At 47.7% G+C, this 22,359-nt stretch overlaps 1 protein-coding gene across 1 annotated transcript; it reads right to left on the bottom strand.

The window, feature by feature from the left end:
* Nucleotides 1-718: 718 nt before the first annotated feature.
* LOC131893107 (bromodomain adjacent to zinc finger domain protein 2B-like) lies at nt 719-20,879 on the bottom strand. Its single transcript, XM_059243054.1, has 16 exons — nt 20,684-20,879; nt 10,488-10,599; nt 9,519-9,704; nt 9,123-9,384; nt 8,561-9,009; nt 8,055-8,496; nt 7,827-7,984; nt 7,384-7,565; nt 6,879-7,312; nt 6,624-6,792; nt 6,132-6,450; nt 4,177-6,063; nt 3,761-4,110; nt 2,683-3,516; nt 1,879-2,301; nt 719-1,815 (listed from the first exon to the last, which is right to left on the bottom strand). Exons 2-16 carry the CDS (start codon nt 10,579-10,581, stop codon nt 1,681-1,683), a joined length of 6,324 nt encoding a protein of 2,107 aa, XP_059099037.1. The 5' UTR covers nt 10,582-10,599; nt 20,684-20,879; the 3' UTR covers nt 719-1,680.
* Between the last annotated feature and the right edge of the window lie 1,480 nt (nt 20,880-22,359).

The following is a 22,359-nucleotide window of genomic DNA, read 5'->3' as shown; positions in this document are numbered from 1 at the left end:
CTTTCACAATGAGATTTTCAAACGACCAACAACCATCAAGAGCCAAGGTGCCAAACAATAAACACGACGACCATCATGGTCGATCTTTCCTCGGACAAGGTACAAGAGTCGTATGGTAGCCACGGAGACGAAATGATCATTATTATCTAGCTTCTCCGAAGAGACCCCGAGAAATAAGTGTTTAGAAGAGGCGGGGACAGAAAATAACCGCCGATAATGATGCTGAATGCCAGCATACCCGGTACGAATGGAATTGGTGCAAGTAAGCATGCTTGGAAAGAGACACAGACACGTTGGTTGTCCAGCTCAAGAAGATTTGTACAGGTGCCATTAGTAAAAATGGAAACAAAGCCAGAATTGGCCTATCAACACTTCATTAGGGGAATGATAGCCAAATTGAGACCGATTGATGCCTTCCTGTCCTGAACTTGGATGTCTGCCGCCACGAAACGCAGAAACTTGTCAGCTCGACACGATATTTCCTGAAACTTCTTGAATTTGGCTCCTGATTTCTAATGGAAGGCCATGCCGTTTCTGGGGATTTGGCGCGCCAAGATCGTGCTCAGGATTGGGATTGTTCTATTTGCAAACCGACATCTCCTTGACTTGATCCGACATCGCTCTTTCGTGGAAGACTCCCAATGCTTCTAATCAATTTGGGAGCATTTACCCACAATGTCTCTACTGTACGGTATAGAGGTGAAATCTCAAGCAGGAGAGTGCTTTCAGTTAACTATTTATTTTCATTTCCAACTTCAGATGAGAAACAAGTTGAAAATTGACATGTAGTGAGCAATTTTGGACACCAGAGTGCGGTTCTTGGCTGCTATAGAAATGCGATTGCAAAGGATTCTTTCTCGTGTACATCTCATAAAAATGGACCGAAGCACGAGGAGGATACACAGACAATGAATGGTTAAGTGTGAGAGAGAAAAAGACTGATAATGGTCGTTAGAAAAAGAGTGCAGTTACGCGGGGTTGGTGGTGGTGGTGGTGGTGGTGGTGGTGTTTCTTGTATGGGTGGCTCTTCATATTTGGACACCACGCCACTTAAGGTACCATCAAAGCGAGATATCACATCACATGTCGAAGTTTGAAGAACTAGTATCATTATAAGCCAAGGTGCTCACATCATTTTCAATTCTTCCAAGGCAGGATCTGCCTGATTTAAATTAACAAATAGTAAAACCACACCGTTTACGTGGACAACGACAATATTTTTTGACACAATGGGGCAGCGAGGAATGTCCAATACCACCGTCTGAGTGAACTTTTTGATGACGAGCATACATAGCTGAAAGCCCACTGATCTTGAAGTCATTAGGTTAATTCTGTTTCGGTTCGGACAGGCCGACCCTAAATGCTCAAAAGCTGACTGGAGTGATCGAGACGGGGATTAGTTAGTGGGAGGTTTGATTCTGTGCGTTTCTGTGGGTGGAATTACTTCCAATTGCGATTAGGATTCTTGTACTTTCGTGTAAAACAAATGCGGAGTTCCTTGTTTCATCTGGACGGCGGTTTGGGTTTCCCGCCAAACGTAAAAGAAGGTTGCGTGAAAACATATTTGGGCGTGGGCTTGAAATCATTTTAGGCGTGTTCATAACAAGTTAGCTTCCCCTTGTCATTGGCCCACATCAGTCGAGTTGTGACGTAAGAGATCTTGGTTCCTTGAGACCCCCGTCACTTGGAGGAGGTCTCCTGCCCCATCAGTTCGACCCAACGGGTATCGAAGAGTGTACGGAGAGCGTGACCCGCTTTTCCCACGGGCGAGTCGTCCTCATTGAAGACTTCGCAATTGGCAAAGATCTGTCGGACGTCACTCCGAAATTCCTCGCGGGTTTTGTAGCCTCCGTTTTCGACGCCTTGGCCGTACAGCAGGTCACTCCGAAATTCCTCGCGGGTTTTGTAGCCTCCGTTTTCGAGGCGTTTTTTGATGGTATCAATGTCCATGGGAATTTTGATGATTTTCTTGTAGGTCGGAAACTGTTTGGTGTTCACGGGGAACAAGAATGGCCAAGAATCATCTGATGCCTCTAATTCTTCGATGAGGGTTTTGCAAGGAGTGAGGTCTTTTTCCTTGTTCTTCTTTGCTTTGGGCTCTTTTTTGGCCTTCTTTTCTGGAGGAGGTTTCTCGTCCAAAGACTCTTCCTTCTCAGCGTTGTAAGGAATCGTGGTGCTGATCACAGAATTGGAATCGTTTGAATCATCCGGATTTCCCACGATGATCTTAAGCTTCTTGGGTACCTTCTTCTTGGGTGTCTTTTGATTGCAGCCCGGGCATTGCCATTTGCCACGAGGAACCTAATTTGGGAAAAAGTAAAAGAAGGAATAATATTAAAACACATATCTTGGAAGTCAAGGTCTTAAAAAAACAGCAAAAGCGTTTGAGGATTAGGATTTTGGAGAGGTAATTGATCGGGCTTGGGCGAGGACAAGCAGCCAAAGCTATGTCTATCTAGCAGTGAACCGATGACTGACCTTCCGGAAGCATCCACAAGCCATAAAGATCTGTTTCCATAGGGCAATAATAAGAATTCATGAGTTGATTCAAGAATCAACGACACGCGAAATCGGCAAAACCGCACCACCACCTTTATTTTCATGGTGAGTCAAAATCCAGCCAAGGGTTTTGCAAACTTGACCGAACAGAAAAAAATGCGGAGAAAAATGCATCATATTCACCTTTGACAAAGCCGGCGATAAGCATTCCGTGTGGTACGCTCTTGGACAAGAAGTGCACGGCACAAGATTTTTTCCCTCCAACTTTCCGCACACAAGACAGTGTTTGCTAGCGGTGGCCTTGTTGATGCACTCGTAGCAATACCAATCGCCGGACGGAATTTGGGTAATGGCCGGCTTGAAACAATACATGTGGTACCCTTTGTCACATCCGTCACATAACAACAACGATTCCTCATCGTCTCCACTATGGCAAAGTTGACAATACGCCTTCATGATGGATTTGTGCCACGCAATCGAAGTCTCCAGAACATAGAAGCCCATAGCTAGTTGAGCCGCAGTCTTGGCTATTTCCACTCCTTTTCGCCATACGACCAAGCCGCGGGGAAGATTGCACTTCTTAGTTGGGGATTGTTGCGGGGAATCGTCTTCGTCCTCTTCGTCCTCTCCCATCTCTTCCCCTTCATCTCCGTTGTCATCCTCATTGGCATGTTCATTCTCTTTATCGTCAGAATTCTTATTCTCACTGAGTTCCTTACTGATATTCAAGGATGTGTTGGTGGTTCGACGACTCACGGGAGCCGTTGCAGATGGGGCTGTAGTGGTGGGAGGAGGCTTGCTAGCAGAAGACGTGATGGTCTCCAAAGACACTTCCGAATTGCTCACTCCCAACGGAGCTTTCAAATAGCGGCGCTCGATGTTGGCCTCCAATTCCAGAAGTCTTTGCCGAGCCTCCTCAATGGGATCAGCTCTTTTGTCATTTGGACCGGAAACAGGTTCACAAGATGGCCGGAAACTTCGAGTCTCGATGTCGGGACGGTTCGGCAACTTCCAACCCTGAAATATTCAAGTTATTGATTGTAAGGAATGTTTTTTCGCTATAATCAAAATAACGTGGAGGGTAACGAGAGAAACAATAACTTTGGTGCAATTCAATCAAACCCAACGATGTATGTAGTACTCGAACAAAAAGAACGGAACATTAACTAACAAAGTGCGGGTAAAATGAGGAGGCGAACAACGTGACATGAATTGCACACAAAGTCGTTTCAGAATGAAAAATATTCTGAACGACTCTTACCGGCACCTGCATAGAAGCTGCGGCCACTTTGTCTTCCAAGGCCTCCACTTGCTCCAGAATATATTTGTCGACTCGTAAGGCCACCTCTTTCGACCACGATCCTGGTTTATCCGGAGCGGGAATGTCACCAGGAAGCATTTCAATGTCCTCGTTGATCTCAACATCCTCAAGGTCCATGACAACGTCTTCAGCTAGAGGCTTTTTGTTGAAATCTGGATCTTTGCAGAAATCCATTGTCCGGCGCATATTTTGCTGGAGTTGTTGCTCTCGAGCCCCACGGTGATGAAACTTTTTCTCCAACTCACAGATTTGCTCTGGATCAGTGATATGCCACCACCCTCGACTGACATCTACCAAATAGAGCATTCCGGATTCATTGGTGTATTTTAATTGGTGATAAATATAAATAGCCTTACCATCAGGAATAGGTTGACGTTCCATGCCGAAGTTGTCCTTCCGCAAGCGATCCAATTTGAGTTCAAGGAGAGCAATCTGAGGATTCACTGGGCATTGAGCTTGGAGCAAGGCCTTGGTCCGGTCTAGTGTGGATAAGCCTTCTTGCTTCAGTCCCAAGAACTTTGCCGAATTGTCCGCAGGATTATTCAAAGGAAGAATGGAAAACCAAGGATGATCAAAAGACACACTATGGTGACTGACCACTGAATGAGGATTCATCAGTGGAGTACTCGTCAAGAAATTGGGCTCGGATTTGGGGGTGATTGTTACAGACCCATTTAAGATCATGGGGGACAAAGTCATGTTTTGCGACGACGAATGGTTGAATAGATTGACTTTTTCAGCATTTGGCGTCACAATCGGTGTGCGAGGCTCATCAACCCCGTTCTTGGCATCCATCTTGGGAGTTACCAAGATTTCGCTGCCTAATTTCTTTAGGGCCTCTTCAGTCTCCCATCGTTTTGCCTTTTCGTTGTCTGATTCTTGGATTTTTGGAATGTTCAGAGTGGTGCGAGTCTCCCCATTCTCCAGTTTGCTCTCCCAGATCTCTTGTTTGGGTTGGACTTGGTCCATATTAAGTGGGAGAATCGGGGGCTTGATATCAAAGAGACACTCCAATTTCGGTTTCTTGGGCACCGGCTCATCGCTATCGTCTCTGGTATCATCACAGCGTTTCTTCTCATGAGCCATGCCTTTGTGAGGCAATTTCCAAGGTTCACATGACTCCATTGCCTCAACATACACTCCTCCAGCATGAGCCATGTGCCAATATCGTCGGCGATAACGATCTTGACCAAGGTCTGTGACCCTCATCGAGTTGTTGGTGAAGATGGCCTCTTCCTTCTTCTTGATGTACAACTTAACAGTTCGATCGATTTTTTTCTGGAGCTCTTCTTGGGTGAGTTTGTCATCGTCCTCTCCATCTTCCTCCAAGTCAGCCAAATCGGCTTCACTAAGGTGGTCGTCCTCTTCTTCTTCCTCCTCTTCTTCTTCTTTAGGGGGAGGAGGGGGCGGGAGGGATTTCTTCTTGCCCTTCTTAGCTGGCTTGACCTTCTTCCCTCTTTTGCCTTTTTGAGGCCCTTTCTTGGCCGGCGTCACAGTGGTATCGTTGTCGGATACCATGGACATGGTGTCATCCTCTTTGTCTTCGCCGATGGTGGATGCAGCTTCAGACGCACACTCAGATTCCATAAGGGTACCGGTGTTGGACATGTTGGTGGATTGATCAGCTTCTTCCAATTTAGCCACGATCACTTGAGTCTTGAATTTCCGGTTGTAAAGAAACCTTAACTTTTTCACTTTGGTCTCCAAGAGTAACTTGATCTTTCTGGCTTTGTTGGCCTTTTCGACGTTCATGTCCACTTGGTGGATGATAGATCGGTTGCAGAGCAACTCGTTGCACACAAAGGCCATGATCTCAGACTTGGCCGTAGGATTGAGACACAAAAATGGTCGCTCTTTCACCCACTGGGCCATTTCATAAGCGCGAGTCTGCTTGAGCAGGCGATTGAATTCGGCCATCTTGGCCTTATCGTAAGGGATCTCTTTGTTTCTGTCCTTTGCCGAGTGTGTCTCGGGTGGAACAAGGCCGTGAAGATGCTTGACCTCGACTTGGCCTCGAGCCGTGAGGTAGAGCTTCAGGATTTCTGACACATTCGTATTGGTAATATCGGCCACCCTGAGATTCTGGCCTAAGATCGTCAAGTGTTTGTGAGGTGTGGGAATTCCCGGGTCATCAATGGCACACACCACCAAGTGAATAAGCACTGAGAGGAGCTCCTCCTCGGCCTCGGGGTCATTCAAGAGAGCCGCTTGTAGGTCGGACAAGGTGGGCAAGGATTCCGTATCTGCAAAACAGTGTGCTCAAAAATTTAAGTCTCTCTCGGGTTTGCATCGTGGCAAAGGTGTAACTCACCAAAACCAAGACGACCGCCAAAATTATGCAGGAACTCATATACCATGAGGACATTAGCATAGGCCTCGCCACTTAATTTCAGCCCTTCGATACGTTTGAGCTCAGGCAAAGGCTTGAGATCTTCGAGACACATATCCTCAATGGGTTTTCTGAGCTCGGTTAGGATCTCGTTTTCAATCCTCTTCTGCTCCACTTTTCGTTCCCGCTCTTTTTCCCTTTCGATCCTGAATTCCTCTTTTCGTTTTTCCCGTTCATCATTTCTCTTTTTCCCTTCGAGTTGTCTGATCAGGATCATGTGTTGGCGACGTCTTTCTCGTTCCTAGAATAGTAAGAAATATGAATGTGGGTCGAAAAAATCCGGCCAATTGGGTGATTCTTGCATTTCACATCCGTCAATACGAATGATCTTGATTTACCATTTGAAGGGAAAAATTATGATTGACATGACTGAATCGAAAAGGAGAGAAAGCGACAGACCCAGAGAGTCCTTACCAATTCGGCTTGCTGTCTCCTTTGTTCTTTCTTTAAATTCTCTTCGGCTTTCTGTCTAAGGAGCTCCTCCTGCTTCTTCTTCTTTTCAGCCAGAAGCAATTGTTGCTTGGCTTCCTTTTCCCTCCTGGCTTGTTCCATTTTCTCATACTTTTCAGCCTCCTTCAAGAACCTGAAAGCAACGTGAATAATAGCACGAGATCGTTGTTTAGTTAGTCTCGATTCAAGGTATAGAACTCAAAAGAATATGGCACTCACTTTAACGCCTCCTTTTGCAGCTTGACTTGTTCTTGATGATTCATGGCGTTGCCTGACAATTGAAGTTCCTCCTGAAGTTTCAACATGCGTTGCTCCGGAGTCAAATTGGGATTGGCCAAAACAGCCGCAATATTTCCCATGTTGCTCATTGGAGCGGCATTACTGTTGGGTTTGCTTGCCTCAACATTGGCCGATTTCTTCTTGGATCTAGATCCGGATTCGGAGGGTGTTGTCCTTCGAACCGGCTTCCACCCATTTTCTTTTCGAATTTTTTCCACATCACGGATCATGTCGTCCTCATTGAGTTGAATATACTTCTCTTCGCCATTTTCCATCATCTGGCCAGTGGGCTTGAAGAAATCTCCAATAAAAATTCTGGTGCTGAAGCTGAAATGCTCTCTTTGAAGGTCTTTGCAGCCCTTTCTCTCCAGGTACTGAAACAACACAATACAGAACATATTACCAGTTTTTATAATTTGAGCCTTGCTATGCATCGAAGGCTTACCCTAGTGATGTCAGGGTACTGTTTGAACTTTTTCCCACAAGGCGCATAATAACTGACATCTCCGCGAACCCCAGATTTGCAATATTCTCGGACCATGGTTTCCCTTCGCCAACCCATTTTCAAGGGCAGACGGAGTTCATTGGTTTCCACCGTGGCGTAACGACCAGGATTGGATTTCGAAGCTGGAATAGTCCAGATTAATTCCTTAGACGAATGTTCATACTTTTACAAAAGACACAGAAATCCATTTCGGGGGGTGATTCAAAGTGCTTAAACAACACATTCAAGTCGTGCTGTAGAAAGGTGCTGCCGTTCAAAATTTGGTTAGAACATACTCTTGACAGAGGTAGCGGAATTTTTAGGTGTCGAAGAATTTGGGCGGTTAGGGTTAGTGGGAGCCTTTTTGTTGCTTTTGTCAGAACTCTTCGTCGAACCCTTCATACCATCGTTGTTGCCGTCCATTTCGGAATCACTGAAATCTCCCGGATGGCCTTGGTCGTTGAGGTTCCGGATCTCTGGGGAATCACTCACGGTCTTGATTTGTACCTTCCCATCCACCACGTCCGTAGCAAAACGACGGCCATTATCCGAGATGTCAAACCTAAAATGGGACCATAAATAACGCCTTGAGAACCAGTAAACTCCACGCTACCTGAGCTGTCTATTTATACCTAGTGTCAGGTTTCAAGGACCGAAAGATTGGCTCGATGGTGAGCTCTGGGTTAGAGTTCATGGACTTCTCCGCAGCCTCAAGTTCCTCAGCTGTCAAACGATTCCTTTCTTTGGAGGCGGCCAAGAGTGCAGCCACGGTTCCGAATTTATCTTGCGACTTCTTTGACCCACGACCATTCTTACTCACGACCCTGGCCGAGGAGGACGACGAAGACGACTTATCTGACCCGTTGGCAGCTGCTGCAGCGGCAATTGCCAGCAATTTTGATGTTTCAGATGCGGTCACACCGGTGCCCGCCTCTGTGAGTTTATTGATCAACAAAGTCTGCATGAGATTGGCTGATGCCGCACTACGATCTTGAGTGAGACGTGATTCTAAAGCTGCCGCAAGTTGCTGCTGTCGTATTTGTTCAGCAAGGAAAACCCCGCTCAATGCTTGACCTGAGAAAAAGCTCGAAATTAAACAATGCTCCCAAGAGCGATTTGTCCGAATGCTGGGACTTACTGGCATAGTATTCAGGTGGAATTTTGGAGGCCGACAGGCCCTTGAGTAAGTCACTGGCTGAAGGCGCCCCTGATCCAGAGGACTTCATGGAGAGATTTAATGGGGAATCGCCAACACTGGCAGGTTCGTCCACGTGAGATCTTGGGAAGGAGAAGTCTTTGGGTAGTCCGGAGGATCCATTGGAGCCAGGGGCTACGGGGATCTTGGTAATTTCCACTCGATCCTCGGCATGGACGGCATTGTTGCTCGTAGATTTGCGTCCCGGCTTTTTCCGCTCAATAGTGAGCCCAGACGGGAGAGACGTGGGGGGACTAGTGGATGGATCCAAAGAGATGGTCTTTTTACGACCTCGATTCGTAGTGCCCGGAACCTTGGGACCCGCTGACGAGGAGGTGTACTTGATGATCTCCGTATCCGAAGGCAATCTTAGGGAATCCAGCATGGACGGGCTGAAAGACACGTGAAGGCATAAGTATTCAACGAACGTAAGTGGACCTCAGATGGACGGGATAGTGCATTCGTTAATCTATTTGGACCGCTCACACAAAGAAATCCGTCTTACCTCGCAGATCCCGAGGGAGACGATCTTCCACTCGACTTTTGTTTTCCAGCACTGCCACTCGGTGTTGGAGACTGAGCACCACTACCACCACCATTGCCAGCTTTACTCCTACTCTTGCTGCCTTGAGAGAGCATCTCGTAATTTGGAAGAACCCCCTGAGCCGCCAGTGCAGCGTAAGCCGAGGGATCTCGTGAGGCCGCTTGGATGCGAGAGAGATAATCCTGCGCCGCCAGCTGAGAGGCCATGGTCCACCAAGCTGCACCTGCCACAAGCACAAAGTGAAGGAAGACGAAGAATTAGAGATTTTCGTCGGGGAAAAAGGTCAAAAACACATGAACGTAGTAGATACATCACATCCTACCACGGCTAATATCGCCGCTTATCGAGTTCACTTACTTGCTTGGTTCATACCCAAGGATGCGGCTTGGGAAGCAGCCACGCCTAATGTGCTGCCTGCCAGTGATGTGGTAGTAGATGAGGAAATTGCAGTGGAAGCCGCCGCAGTGGATGCCGCGACCGCACTGGCAAATCCGGGAAAGCCTCCAAAGGCTCCCAAACCCGAATACTGCATGCTGTAGAGAGCTGTAACAAAAGCGACTCAATTGTGAGCGACCATTGTGATCCGTGAAGACAGCAAGAACATTAGCCAGAAAACATTGGGACTGCTGGGGACAAGCAAGAATTGATATTTACCAGGCTCCGAAGCGCTTCATGAATTTATTATGATCACAAAGTCCCCCTCTTTTTCCGTCCCACACCATGTATTCATCATGCAGTGACGGAAGAGGCCTCCGAATTATAATCGGCGAAAACTCATGCCACGTTCAGAAAATTACAACCCCTCAAGACTTATCCGATCCAAGGATTGTGCATACATATACCAAGACCATGGGAAACATTGCTCCCAGTGTCCTTCGCCGTCGCCCCCGCCAAGTCCCGTGGACGTCTGCACACGAAAGGCAGCAACCTCCCAGTGAATAGCCGTAACTACCCTCTCTCTCTTTCTCTCCCTCCCAAAAAGGCTCTTCTTTCTACTTGAAATGAAAAAAAGTATGTGTCCAAACCAGGCAGCCCAGCCAACGTTGGAGAAAGAACGAATGAAGCCTCCTCGGTGTATGAGTGCACAAGTGTGCGTGTATGAAGCGTTCTACTAGTGAGTATGTGGTCCTTCTCCCTTCTCTCCTCTCAAACAATCGCTTGTGGACCAAGTTTCGTTTGGAGGAGGAACACAGGGTTCATGTCTTTTTCCAATATTTGGCCGAGCTTCAACATGAGAAATTCCAAGGCTGAACTTCACTGGGTGCTTACTTGTTGGGGGATTATCATTTTATCTATTGCTACGGTAATATCCTCCATGAAACTTACACAGCAATGTGGCTGGATCGAATGGAGCCGGAGAGGAGGATGAAGCGGCATTTTTTCCATTGCTCTCGTTGTTGTCTTTGGTTGAATCAGACATCGTGCCTCAAAATGTCATCTGGAAAAGAAAGGACGACTTATTAATGCACCTGCTGGGCACACATGGGATCACACAACAAATTCATGGTTGGTTGATTGGTTGCTCCGTTAGTCACCTTCCTTCGCTAGCATCGGATAATTAGACCCATGAGGGCATCGCCAACTGTTTAATCTCAGCTTTATTTCCGAACTTGTCTCGTTTTGACCAACTGGCCCTCGCTTCTTCCCGAGGATTCAATCTTTAGGACATTGGGAGCTTGTCAAGCCTGGGAGCTAGCTATCCATAAGCTGATTACACGAATTTCATTCAGATCATGCCTTCCCTGTCCCTCTTTGTCCGCCAATCGACCAGGTTTGAAACTGGAGCTTCAGCTGAACTTTTTCGAACCCCCCCCACACCGCACCACCACCAGAACTCAGAAGAATATACTACGCGAACAACGACTCAGTCACAAGTCACAGCCTCTCAGTCCGACGTACGTACAACTGCTATTTCTACACTCCTCGAGCTACGACTTTGCACAATGTGCTAGAGCAAGTACTCGGGGTCTCTTTAGGACAGTTCAGTTGGTGGTGGTGGTGGTGATGGTGGATGATTATGTTGGGGTATATGCCAGGATATACGGTTGTATGTATGTACGTACAATGATAGGAGGCGAGTCGTCGGGAAAAAAATCAATGTGTGAAAAGACGCTGGTGTGGCGGCTGTTCTATACAAGTACAGGGTCCGTGTGAGGCATGTAGTACTCTATGTATGTAGTAATGACACCCAAAAGCCACACGAAGACCGAACGAGAATAATAGAGCCCATATTTTATCCAACTGAGTAATGGTGTCTTGGGAAAGCCGGCCAGTTCCCAGTTCCCACCTTGACTCTTGACAATCAAGCCAAAGCTAGTATGTCAAGCGACCGAATTGTTCATGGTGTGGAAGCAATTTTTCGCAAGAAGCCCCTAGCAATCATTAGAATTCCTTACACACAGGTACGCGAAGAATAAGGGATCGTAAACAGGTTATGTTCAATCTGCCTCAACAATTTTACCGTCCAACCATATGGATGGATGGATGGATGGCATCTCTTGAAACTTGTCCACTTTTGTCTTTGGTTCGGGGATGGCTTCCAACATTGGTCGTAGATCGACTAGAGTAGGAGTACAATAAGTAGCCAAGCAAATAGTATCCCCACCCATTGGCTGGCAACGGGTATGCTCTGTTTGGGCCAGAGGCAACTTCTAATGTCGCCTCTATCTCAGATGTCTGCCCTCACAACAAGGGGGAGAGAAAACGTAGAAATTGTTCACGTCAGCTCGGGACTGCCAATGGTGGTGGTGGTGGTGGTGGTGGTGTGGGCTTTTGGTTCATCACTGGCTGTCTCCTCTGGCTTCTATCTGGCCCTCTTTCGTTCTGTCGTTCGTTCGTTCGTTCTTTCTCTTTCCTACTCGCTGTGAATGTGTAGTATAGCGTACGTACATTGTGCAGTCTCCATCTAGTTTCCAATCCACGGCATCAGTTCTGAGCAAGACTCTCCTCCTTCTTTCCTTCCTTTTCCTTCCCTTCCCTCTATCTAGTCTCCTGATTTTCCTTCTTCCATCACTTTCCAAGTGTGCTCGATTCTTCAAGAGCAAAAATCCAGCCCCCCCCCCTCCCAATTGATCCATTCTGCATTTGAATTGTGATGTTTTAAAATTACACACACTCACAATTACAGAGCCACTCAAACCATGTGTCTGGGTATGCAAGTAGGCCGGATTTGGAGCGTGTGCTAATCGGTCGAATCGAAATCATAATAAATTCAGGATCTCCTTACCCACCACCTCATAGAAGAAGAGAAGACTTGAGGGGGGGAAAACAACCTCAAGGAAAGTGCTATTATTATCATTTTGTTATTCTGCCTCACTCAGGAGGTGACCTATCATACTTTGGAGAATCGCCGTAAACCAAGAACGAGAATATTACAATTTTCGGATTCGGTGATCCACGAGAACCGAGACGAGCCAGAGCAAGCAAGGTAACGAGAGAGCATTCAAGTATTACGAATGTGTACCTACTACACTATATACTATGTACCAGGGATTCGTCCTGCGGAGAGACTTTTTTCACTATTACTACTACCACCAACAGCAACTGCACGCACTCTGTGTGTGCTATGCATGTGAGTGAGTACCTCGACAACGGAACGTACCCAAGCCTCTGGAGGCACCACAGCACTAATTCAGTCCAACATTTCGGAGTTAGTGTGTACTGTAGAGAGAGTTGGGTCGTTCAACGACGAAGCGACATTCAGCATTGAACTAAGGAGAGGCGCCAGAAAAAAAAGATAGTCAAGTGAAGAGGAGCAGGAATAGAAGGAGGGGAAGCTTCTGCCTTCGTCTCTCGCCAAAGTTCAAAATATGCAGGTGTTACAGAAGTCCCCTACCTATCTGACAATGTACGGAATAACCGTTCCCAGATACACATCCCTACGTATTGGAGGCTCGATTTCGTTGCACTTGAGGACAGAGGAGCCTTTCGTTCACACATGCTTTCTCAACGGGGAATTCTGCTAGCTCGTTTTGACTAATTTCAAGACGTAACCTTCCACTCGTTTTCATTCTTTCTTTCTCTCTCTCTCTCTCTCTTTCTCTGTTTGTCCCTGTTCCACAAGAAACTTTCCAGCATGACAGGCATTGCACGGTTTCATGGAGGCTAGAATCTCAAAGTGTGAGCCTGAGAAAAATCTGACTCTTTTTCCAGCGACGGGATCAGAACTTGGAAGAAGGCAGGAAAGTAGCATCATGAGCCAAAGCGTCGTCTTTTTATGACAAAGGGGACATTACGCTGACTAAACCCGTACGTGCAGAGGAGCCCGTAGGAAATGACGGGAAATGCCACTCAAAACTATGATAGCAAGATTCCTGTTCAATCGTTTCCATGTTTTTTCCTTCGTTCACAGAATGGAGGGAAGCAGAGGGAGGGATGGGGCGAAGGAGAGGGATAGTCGATTCGCCATATTCCAATGATCTAGCGAGGCCCAATGTCAAATCAAATGACCTGGATGAATGGCAACACCCAGTCCCATCTTCTATCTTTCCATAACACAGTGGGAGCTGGAGGTTGGGTGGTGGGATGATGAACCATTCACCAACCGTCTCAAAATATACACGGTGCACTCGGAGATGGTAGGATTGAAGTAAGTAGACGTGGAGGAGGTGGTGGTTGGTAGTGGTGGTGGTGGTGGTGATTGTAGGGCCAGAATGGTCGAGGAAGGAGGAGGAGAAGCGGCAGAAGAAGTACATTGGTGGTCGTCGTGAAGAAGTGCTGTCCATGTTGGACTAAGGAATAGGAGAGAAGAACCAGAACGAGAACCAGGCAACCAAGTTTGAGTCTTCAGAGGACGAAGAAGAACCAAGACTGAGAACAGAAATTCCTCTTTTTCCTACCGTCTGAGAGCCTCGTCCATATAATGTGGTGCTTGGCGGTAGTGGTGGCGGTAGTGGTGGGTGAAGTAGAAGGAGTGGTAGTGGTTGGCAGAATACAGACCGTACAGTGCACAAAGACCTCTGAGAAAACGAGCGTCTCGGTGCTCGATATCGATGTTGGGGAGGGAAAAAAGAAGACTTGGTGCCTCAGCTCCATACTACAGCAACTACTACCACTGAAACTGCCACCACCACCACTACTACTTCTACTACTACTACTACTACAATTCCCAACTTCTTCCACCATACACAGAGCTGAGTAACGTGGAACATCGCAGCCAGTCGTGGAGAAGGATGAACAACGAACGTCCCTGGTGTTCCTTTTTGTTCAAGTTCGTCCCGACGACTCCAAATACCACTACCACCACCACCACTACTTTCTTTTCAAGGAAGGGATGAACGAAAGAAAAAGGTTGCCGGCTATTGTTGGACCACCAATTGGCCTTCCTACCTACCATCCGACATACTGCAGTACATACACACGGTAAGTTTGTCCAGTGCGAAGCCACGACGCCGCTGGCATCAATGACCCGAGGAGGCCTAGCCAAAACTGATGACATTCATGATCTCAAAAGGCTTTGTCTCCGCCGAAGAGGACAAATGATTTCACATGGAGATCAACAACATCTGCCGGAGCTCAAATCTTTGGAGCCAAGGGACCGCTTCGCCTCGGAAACTCGTCATGGAAGCATCATCCTCTATCTCCATTTCTCCGTCTGTCCGTACCAACTATCCAGCATGTACAAGCATGTTGTTTTCGTGTTGTACGTATAGTGTACAACATTCTGTGTCTGTGGCATTGCTAGGTTCTTTCATTTCATCGCTCACTCTCCGTCCACGAACGAGAGAGTGAGTGAGTGAGTGAGTACATGCAGAGAGTGAAGAAGCTCTTGAGCACATTTTCATTGGAGCAAAAGGGATCTCCAATCTTCACTGCGAGAAGATGTTGCTGTTGTAGCTGCACTCGTTCACTGTACACATATTCCGGTTAACAGCCATGCATGCAAACTCGAATTGACGAGTAAGACGACGACGATAGTGAAGCTAGCGAAGCCAAAGACGAACAGAACAACAAGATGAACAAGAAGAAGATTCCTGAGGCGGATAGCTTTTTTTTTCTCTCTCTCTCTCTCTCTCTCTCGAGATCTCACTTCTTCTGTTCATCGGTTTCAGGATGAAGTCAATGTGAACCTACGACTTACCTTTGCACGCACAACAAAACACTCCTTTGGTGAGCCAGCTATCACTGAATCATACACATCACATTCAGAATTCAAGTCCGGACAATCCAGGACAAGAAGGGCACGTCACTATCACAAAATTCTGGCCTCACAATCTCTCGAGGCTATCCTTGTGGGACCTGTTGAACTTGTTGAAAAGTTGACTTCGAGTGGGGAATTGATGAGGGGAAACAATAGGAGTAGTCTCAAAATCTGTCACACCTGACGAAATCCTTGAATTCCACACCTTGACCACATCAGTCCTGTATGAGTAATGTAGTAAGCCGATGTGTGCGAGCGAGGTTCAGACTAGAGAACTCGGGAGGGAGGTTGACTCACCGTCAAGGAAACCGAAACCGATTGTTCTAGTCTCGCCAAAGGCTTCAGGAAAGGGCCACACGCCACTTAGACAAAGGGGCAAGAGCAAAGAGAGGATTGCACTTCAGCAAGATCCATCCAACTCTTCGGGAAATGTCTTAAAGGTGTTGCTTTTTTGGTTGTACGCAATCCAATTTGATGCCTTTGGAACCACCAACACGCTTTGTCACTGTCGCAGGATTGTGCGATTCCCCAGAACACTTTGCTGCCAAAAGTGAAGCAGTTGTCGTCTCATCCGAACCGTGTGTATGTAGTGTGTCGACATTCGGTAGTTTTTAACCCAACTGGATCGAACGAAAGAACGAGCGAAAGACCGAACGAACGAACACACTATGATGAGAAGAGGCAGGACGAGAGGGAAAGAATGAAGGCGGGAGGCGCCGGAGACTCTGCAATGCATGCGGTAGTGTACTGTCGAAGCTCTAACCTCTGCCTCCAAGTCGACGATCCCCACCATTACTGCCACTCCGCCTTTAGCAATGAAGAACAACCAACAACCCCGAACGAACTACTCCTCGAATCCATGGACGCCTGACTATCTCAGCGTCTGTGACGTCACCCTACATACTTTGGCCGTTCTCTTTACCGGGTTCGTCCTCCACTTCCAGTCGGTCCAGCCTCGTTTTCCACGCAAACAGGGGCGGACGAACGATCGCGCAAATGAGGACGCCAAATCCCTCGGCGCCTTTCGAGCGCCGTTCTTGGCGTCCTCAACTGGTAGGCACACACACACACACAGGCACTCATACACACTCCCGTATATAAAAGTACTAATGTGGTACTTGGTAGCCTGGGTTAGGATAGCCACTCTTAGGGCGCCTGCGCTTTCTCACTTGCACGTTGAAACATCGGGATCCAAGAGGCAATCTCAAACCCGTCACAAAATCCTTCCTAGGAAACGCACAGAAACCGTTCACCTACCGACGGAATCCTCATTACGAGCTAGAGACGAAGGCCAAGCTCAGAATTTAAGGTCACCGAAATTACATCTAGTAAATGGGATTTAAATGTGCGTATGGAGTGATTAATGACGGGGCACAGCCGCCGTGTCATGGAGTGGAAAGGGGGCAGAATGCAACTGCAATTGTGGGAAAAATACATTCATTTTCATCACCGCCCACGGGAGTACGATCTGATAACCAGACAAGCGTGATTATTGGGCGGGCACTTGAAAACTCAACTGATAACAATTGCATCGGGAACAGTCTGCCTCCACTTGGTGAGTAACAATTTGCACTCAATTAACAACACCGCATGCCATTAGCGGACCCTGGGCCTTCTTTCCATGGTCAGATTGGGTTCGAGGAAAGCATCTACCGGCGAGGTTCCCAAGGGAGGCAGGCCTAGTTCGAAAAACCCTTGCATAAGACCTGCAGCATTCGATTAATGGTCCACACGTGCTCAAAGGAAACCAAAGTGAGTTTTAATGAGCCCGACCTTGACATTCAGAATGTTTGCGTCAGTTACGTAAGTCTGAGACGGAAGAAAACAGGGTCATCGAACGAATGAATGAAATGACGCGACTAAATGCGTCAATAGACAGTCAAAGATGCCTTCATTTATCCAATCGAAGGGCTCATCCGTGCAATTCAAATCAGGCTCTGGAGGCTTGTCGCTTCCAAGGGACTGAAAGCTTCGCTTCCGAGGAACCTTTGGCTGGAAAAAGGATCCATTCTTTCTCGTGGAGGAGTTTTTGGCCAATGTTGCTGCTAAGGGAGGGAAAGGAGATGATGTTGGATGAAGTACCACCAGCACCACTGCCAAAGGAGGCATTGCTTCCATCTCTCAACCACTTTTTCCTCTTCCAGTTTGGGCTATGTGGATGGAACTGGTCGCGATGCCGTTGGGTGACGGTGCTAGTGGTGCTCTAGTGGTGCTAGTGGTGGTGGTGGTTCGCTCATTCGGTTGGTTGTTCGTTCGTTGGTTCGTTGGTTCATTCGTTGGCTTTGACTCTGTAGTATGTCTACTTTGGCCACGGAACCTCTGGATGGATGTTGGAGATGGTGGATGGATGGATGGAGGGAACCACCAAAGAAGGGCAAAACAGGGAAGGGAAACTTCAGCTTCTTTCACTCGAGTTGTCGGATAGACGAGAAAGAAGAGGAGCAGGAGAAGGAGGAGAAGGAGGAAAAGAAGAAGAAGAAGAAGAAGACGAGGCAAGTACTACGGGAACGAGAGACCAGGGGAAGAAGGAGGAGGAGGAGGAGGACGTCGTCGACAGCCACGAAAACGAATGAGAAGGCAATGTGTCTGAGGACTAGTACATAGCTGCTGGCTTGCATTTGGACGCTTTTGCAAGATAGAGACTGTGTAGGAGTTCTTCTCCACCACCACCACCACGTCTATTACTTCAACGACGAGTACTACTACTACTACTACTTCTACCGTAGAAGAGTCGTAGAAGACTCTGCTAGAAGCTACGTACAGTGTGTAGGGTCGTACGTCGAAGTATAACACATACTGTAGAAATAGTGTGGACCCAGGAGGAGATGAGAGACACGAAGAATGGCTTCGGGTGAAGAAGACTGTGTGCACAAGAAGACGAAGAAGAAGAACGAAAAGGAGCTTCGATCGCTGTTGGAAGGGGGAACACGAAGAACACGAATGGAGCTTACACTTGCATTCACGAAAGGGGGCAAAAGAATCAAAATTTGATGTCGGATGGAACAAGTTCAAGGCGCCCTCCCGAGGTTGAACATAGTTCGAGCCGTAAGAGATTTCTTTGGCGTAAGAAGTGAGCAGGGAAAAATTATCTCCCGAATTGTATAGAAACGAATGACTCCCGGAGGAGAGGGAAAATTCAAAGAGGAAAAGCGGATGACGCAATCTGAAATTTGGACGAGGATACACCTTCGATCCATTAACGAGCCATGTCCATGGCTTTATTGTCGTCCATCATTCATGAATGACTCAAATGGTGCAAGTAGTCCAAAGACAATGTGCTCGGATTTGTTGTTTACCCTGGCCAACAAGATGGACACCATTTCGACCTAGGTCCTGATAAGCGGGGGCAGAAGAAACGCTTCAACTGCTTCAATGTCGAGAACCACCATCCATGGTTTAGTTGGCTTGGGTTGGGTTGGATTGGATGTGGTGCTAGAAGTTGAAGCACAACCAAGTTCCAGTCAGCATCTGCCTCTGCCGTCAACATCCATCGCTTCCTGAGCCCATAGCTATATCGTCCAAGAGTAAGAGCCGTAAGAGCCGTAAGAGCCCAGGAGTAGGAGGAGGAGCAGCAGGAGCAGCAGGAGTAGGAATGCTCGCAGCAGCTACGGCAGCAGCAGCTTAGGGATCATTGGTACACTCACTCACTCACTCACTCACACGTCCCCTGTATACAATAGTAATAGACGATGTGGTAGTAGAAGTAGTAGGAGTAGTACTGATGGTGGTAGTCGTAGTCGTGGTGCAGTGGTTACGAGGTCTCCATCGAGCGCTGCTGACTGAGCTGTCAGTACTCGGAACTCGGTGGTGGTGGAAGTAGTCGTCGGACTTCTACTTGGTATCCGAGCGTTTGGCAAGAGGGGTTTTTGAGGAGCAGGAATGAGTCGAACGAACGAGGCACAAAAGTCGCCCCCCATCTCCCCAATTCCGCTTGGAGTCCTGGCAACCAACCATGATGATCAACTATACCATACCCATGCTCTTCCCTCACTCACATTAGACAATACAGAGCCCTCTCCTATCCTCTCGTCTCTTCTTGAACGTGTAGAAAAACCAAGCTCAGGGTAAACGGCCACGAGAGGGTAGTTTTTCCTCTGGCCAAGGGTAAACATGATGAACATATTTGTTGCCAGTTGGAAAAACTCGAAAGGGCCCTTTTATCCTCGCCTAACCGTCAATGCCAGTCTTGTTGCCGGTACAAAAGATCCAAAGATCCATAGACCCATAGATCCACAGACCCATAGATCCACAGACCCATAGATCCACAGACCCATAGATCCACAGATCCAGCTGATGAGGAGGAGGATGCGAGGAAGGTTCGAGTGAATGGCAACTCTCCAGGGCCGAGCCATCAGAACTCGTTCTGTCGTTCTGGTATACAGAGACTTCTAGCCAGCACCAGGAGACTCAAATGAACTAAGACGATGGATACCGCTCCAAACTCACCCGTCAAGCACACATTTGTCTCATCATAAACAGAGGTGCTCCGAGGAACTTGAAGCTTCTCCACAGCTGTCTTGTTGCCGAAAAAGCTTTGCATATACGTTGTACGTATTCACCATTCACTCACTCCCACTCTACCTCCAGTTTCAGCTCTCTCTCTCTCTCTCTATCTATCTCTGTCTCGGCTCTCTCTGTGTCTTTCCGAAACGTGTGAGTGTTTCGGTACCTTCGTTCCGTACTAGTGCATGCAGCATATATATTAGTGTACTAGCCATGCATCAACATGGCCTCTTCTTCATTGCCCTTTCCTAGTATATATACATTTACTATATATGAGTTTGTGCGTTGTGTATATGGGAAGGCTTCTTTCTCGGAGAGGCATCATCCTCGGCGTTCTGCCACAACATTCTGCAGAACACACACACCAAATCTTGTTCAGCTTCATAACATGAGAGAGAAAGAGAGAAAGAAAGAATGAGAGGGAAAAAAGTAGCTCTACTTTATTCGTTCAGAAATGGTGCAGGTTTGTGAAGGGGGGGGGGAGGCATCGCCATCATCATCATCATCATCATCATCTGTGGTTTGAAGGGGCTAGCCAGAAGATAGGATTCATCATCATCATTCTGGAGCTCCTTTTCCTTCCAGTGCAAGCAGAGGCTCGAGCTTTGCTCTTGGCCTACCAATTTATACCTGCATACTAGGCACGATCATGGCAGCGGTGAATACTCACAAAGAGAGCCTTCATTCACCTTCTCCTTTGCCTTCGCTTCTCTTTCTAGTTCAGCTCCTTCGTCGCCTGACAAATATATGAATCCAGATGAGGTTCAAACTGAACCCCTTAGTCTCGTTGGACGATCAAGACTCATGAGAACGAAACATGGGGAAACGTGTTGTTCCTCGGATGACAACAAATACAATTTGACATATCTTGCTGGCTTACCTTTTTCAAGCCCAACTTCCGATGTGTTCATGTGACGGATGAAGATTGCGATGATTAGGGTGGCAAAGGCTTGTCGAGTTGTTGAACTACTGCACCTTCACTGGGTTCTGATGAAGGAGATACTCAAGGCGATTCATGACTTGGGAAGAAGTCTTCTTCTTCTTCTTCTTCCACAATGATGACGACGACGTCTCGTAAGTTCGTCGTTGACGAGCAAATGTGAGTGTGTGAGTGAGTGAGTGAGTGAGTGAGTAAGAGAGAGTCCTAGGCTATGCCTGGCCCGTTTTGGGGTGCTGATGGTGACTGGGAATGAAAAACAGATGTACTGTCGCTATTCCCGTACGGTTTCAGAAGGTCAACCTTCCTGGATTTGTGTGGCCAGAACTTCCAAGACAGGAATCACCAGACTCATTCACCCACTGATCACAATTCTCTGGATGGACCACGATGCACCGACCGAGTGCGTCGATTTTCTTTTACTCACGATGTATTGACACTTCAAACGCAATGACGTGACGATCGCCACTCAAGTTCAAGGCTAATTTTGGTTCTGATCACTTCACTGGAACACGGGGCAACTTCTGGTAGTATTGACATGCCAATAGGACACGGCCAGCCGTCATTGCCCGCACATTTGAGAGCCCAGAAAGGTCATGCACAGCGTTGTCGTCGAGGACATGACACCAGACAAACACACTAGTCGGACACTAAACACCGGTCTTTGAACGTGGAACGCGGGATCCAAGGGTTAATTCGAAAGTCTCATCCCGAAATCAGGAGTTGTTTTTCCAACTGGCCAAGAAGGGAATGAGAGACCCTCATGGAGAAAGACCGAGAGAGAGAGAGAGAACACAGAGAGAGGCACCGAAAAGCAAGGAAACGGGGGAATGAGACTGAGGAGGACGAGAAGAAGAAGGAGGTGGCACTTCAATAGCTTCTTTGTAGACCTTCCTTAGCACAACTTGAGTCTTTCCTAATCCAACTGCAAAAGCACTCTGAGTGACTCGTCTCCAAAGAACGAAGGAGTGTCGGCGCCGTTCGTTCCTGTCGTCCTCCCTCCACTGCATCATCCAAATCATCCTGAGGGCCCCCGAGGCCGCCAGCCGTCCTCCCTCCATCGCTCTAGTCGCCTTAGTCGTCTGCGTGTCGACCGTGTCGACCGTGTCGACGTCCGCACCTCCGCACCTCCGCACCCCTGATTTCCTTTGTTCCCCGAGGATGGACCCGGCTCGACGGCGCAAACAGGTTGGGCTGTGCATGAACCGGCAAAACATGAACCCAAGAACCCGGCACGAGAGGGCCCCGTTCGACCAGGCGCTCCTCAGGCGCCTCTGGCCTCTGACTTGTCTCATCCGGCGAAGCTGTCGCCGCGGTCGGTCGTCTCCCTTGAAATGAGGTCCCTGCTTGCTTCGATCGGGTGGGTGCAGAATTCGTCAGGGGAAAAAACGGACGGACGGAAGGACGGACGGAGGAACGTACATGGATGGATAGGAAAAACCTTTTTTTTTTTTCAATCCCTTCTTCCTGTGGCCGTGGTGTGTTCTCTGGGTTTCCTATGGAGGAGTATGTACGTACTATGTTCTGCTTCTTTGGGATTTTAGGAGTCCGGTCCGAGTTCTGGTTCAAGTTCGTCGCAATGTCCGACGATGATGATTCCGGATCATTCACTTGGAGAA

The sequence above is a fragment of the Tigriopus californicus genome, chromosome 1 (assembly GCF_007210705.1).
Source record: "Tigriopus californicus strain San Diego chromosome 1, Tcal_SD_v2.1, whole genome shotgun sequence".
Taxonomy (NCBI): domain Eukaryota; kingdom Metazoa; phylum Arthropoda; class Copepoda; order Harpacticoida; family Harpacticidae; genus Tigriopus; species Tigriopus californicus.
Note: the sequence above shows the minus strand (reverse complement) of the source record. Positions and strands in the feature narration are given on the sequence as shown.

What these genes read in the sequence shown, in the direction of transcription:
- LOC131893107 (XM_059243054.1), bottom strand. Translation starts at nt 10,581, where the DNA reads ATGTCTGATTCAACCAAAGACAACAACGAGAGCAATGGAAAAAATGCC. An exon ending in ACGTCAACCTATTCCTGATG is followed by an intron (nt 4,111 to 4,176) that starts GTAAGGCTATTT and finishes TCTATTTGGTAG; the next exon opens with ATGTCAGTCGAGGGTGGTGG. An exon ending in CAGCTTCTATGCAGGTGCCG is followed by an intron (nt 3,517 to 3,760) that starts GTAAGAGTCGTT and finishes TGAATATTTCAG; the next exon opens with GGTTGGAAGTTGCCGAACCG.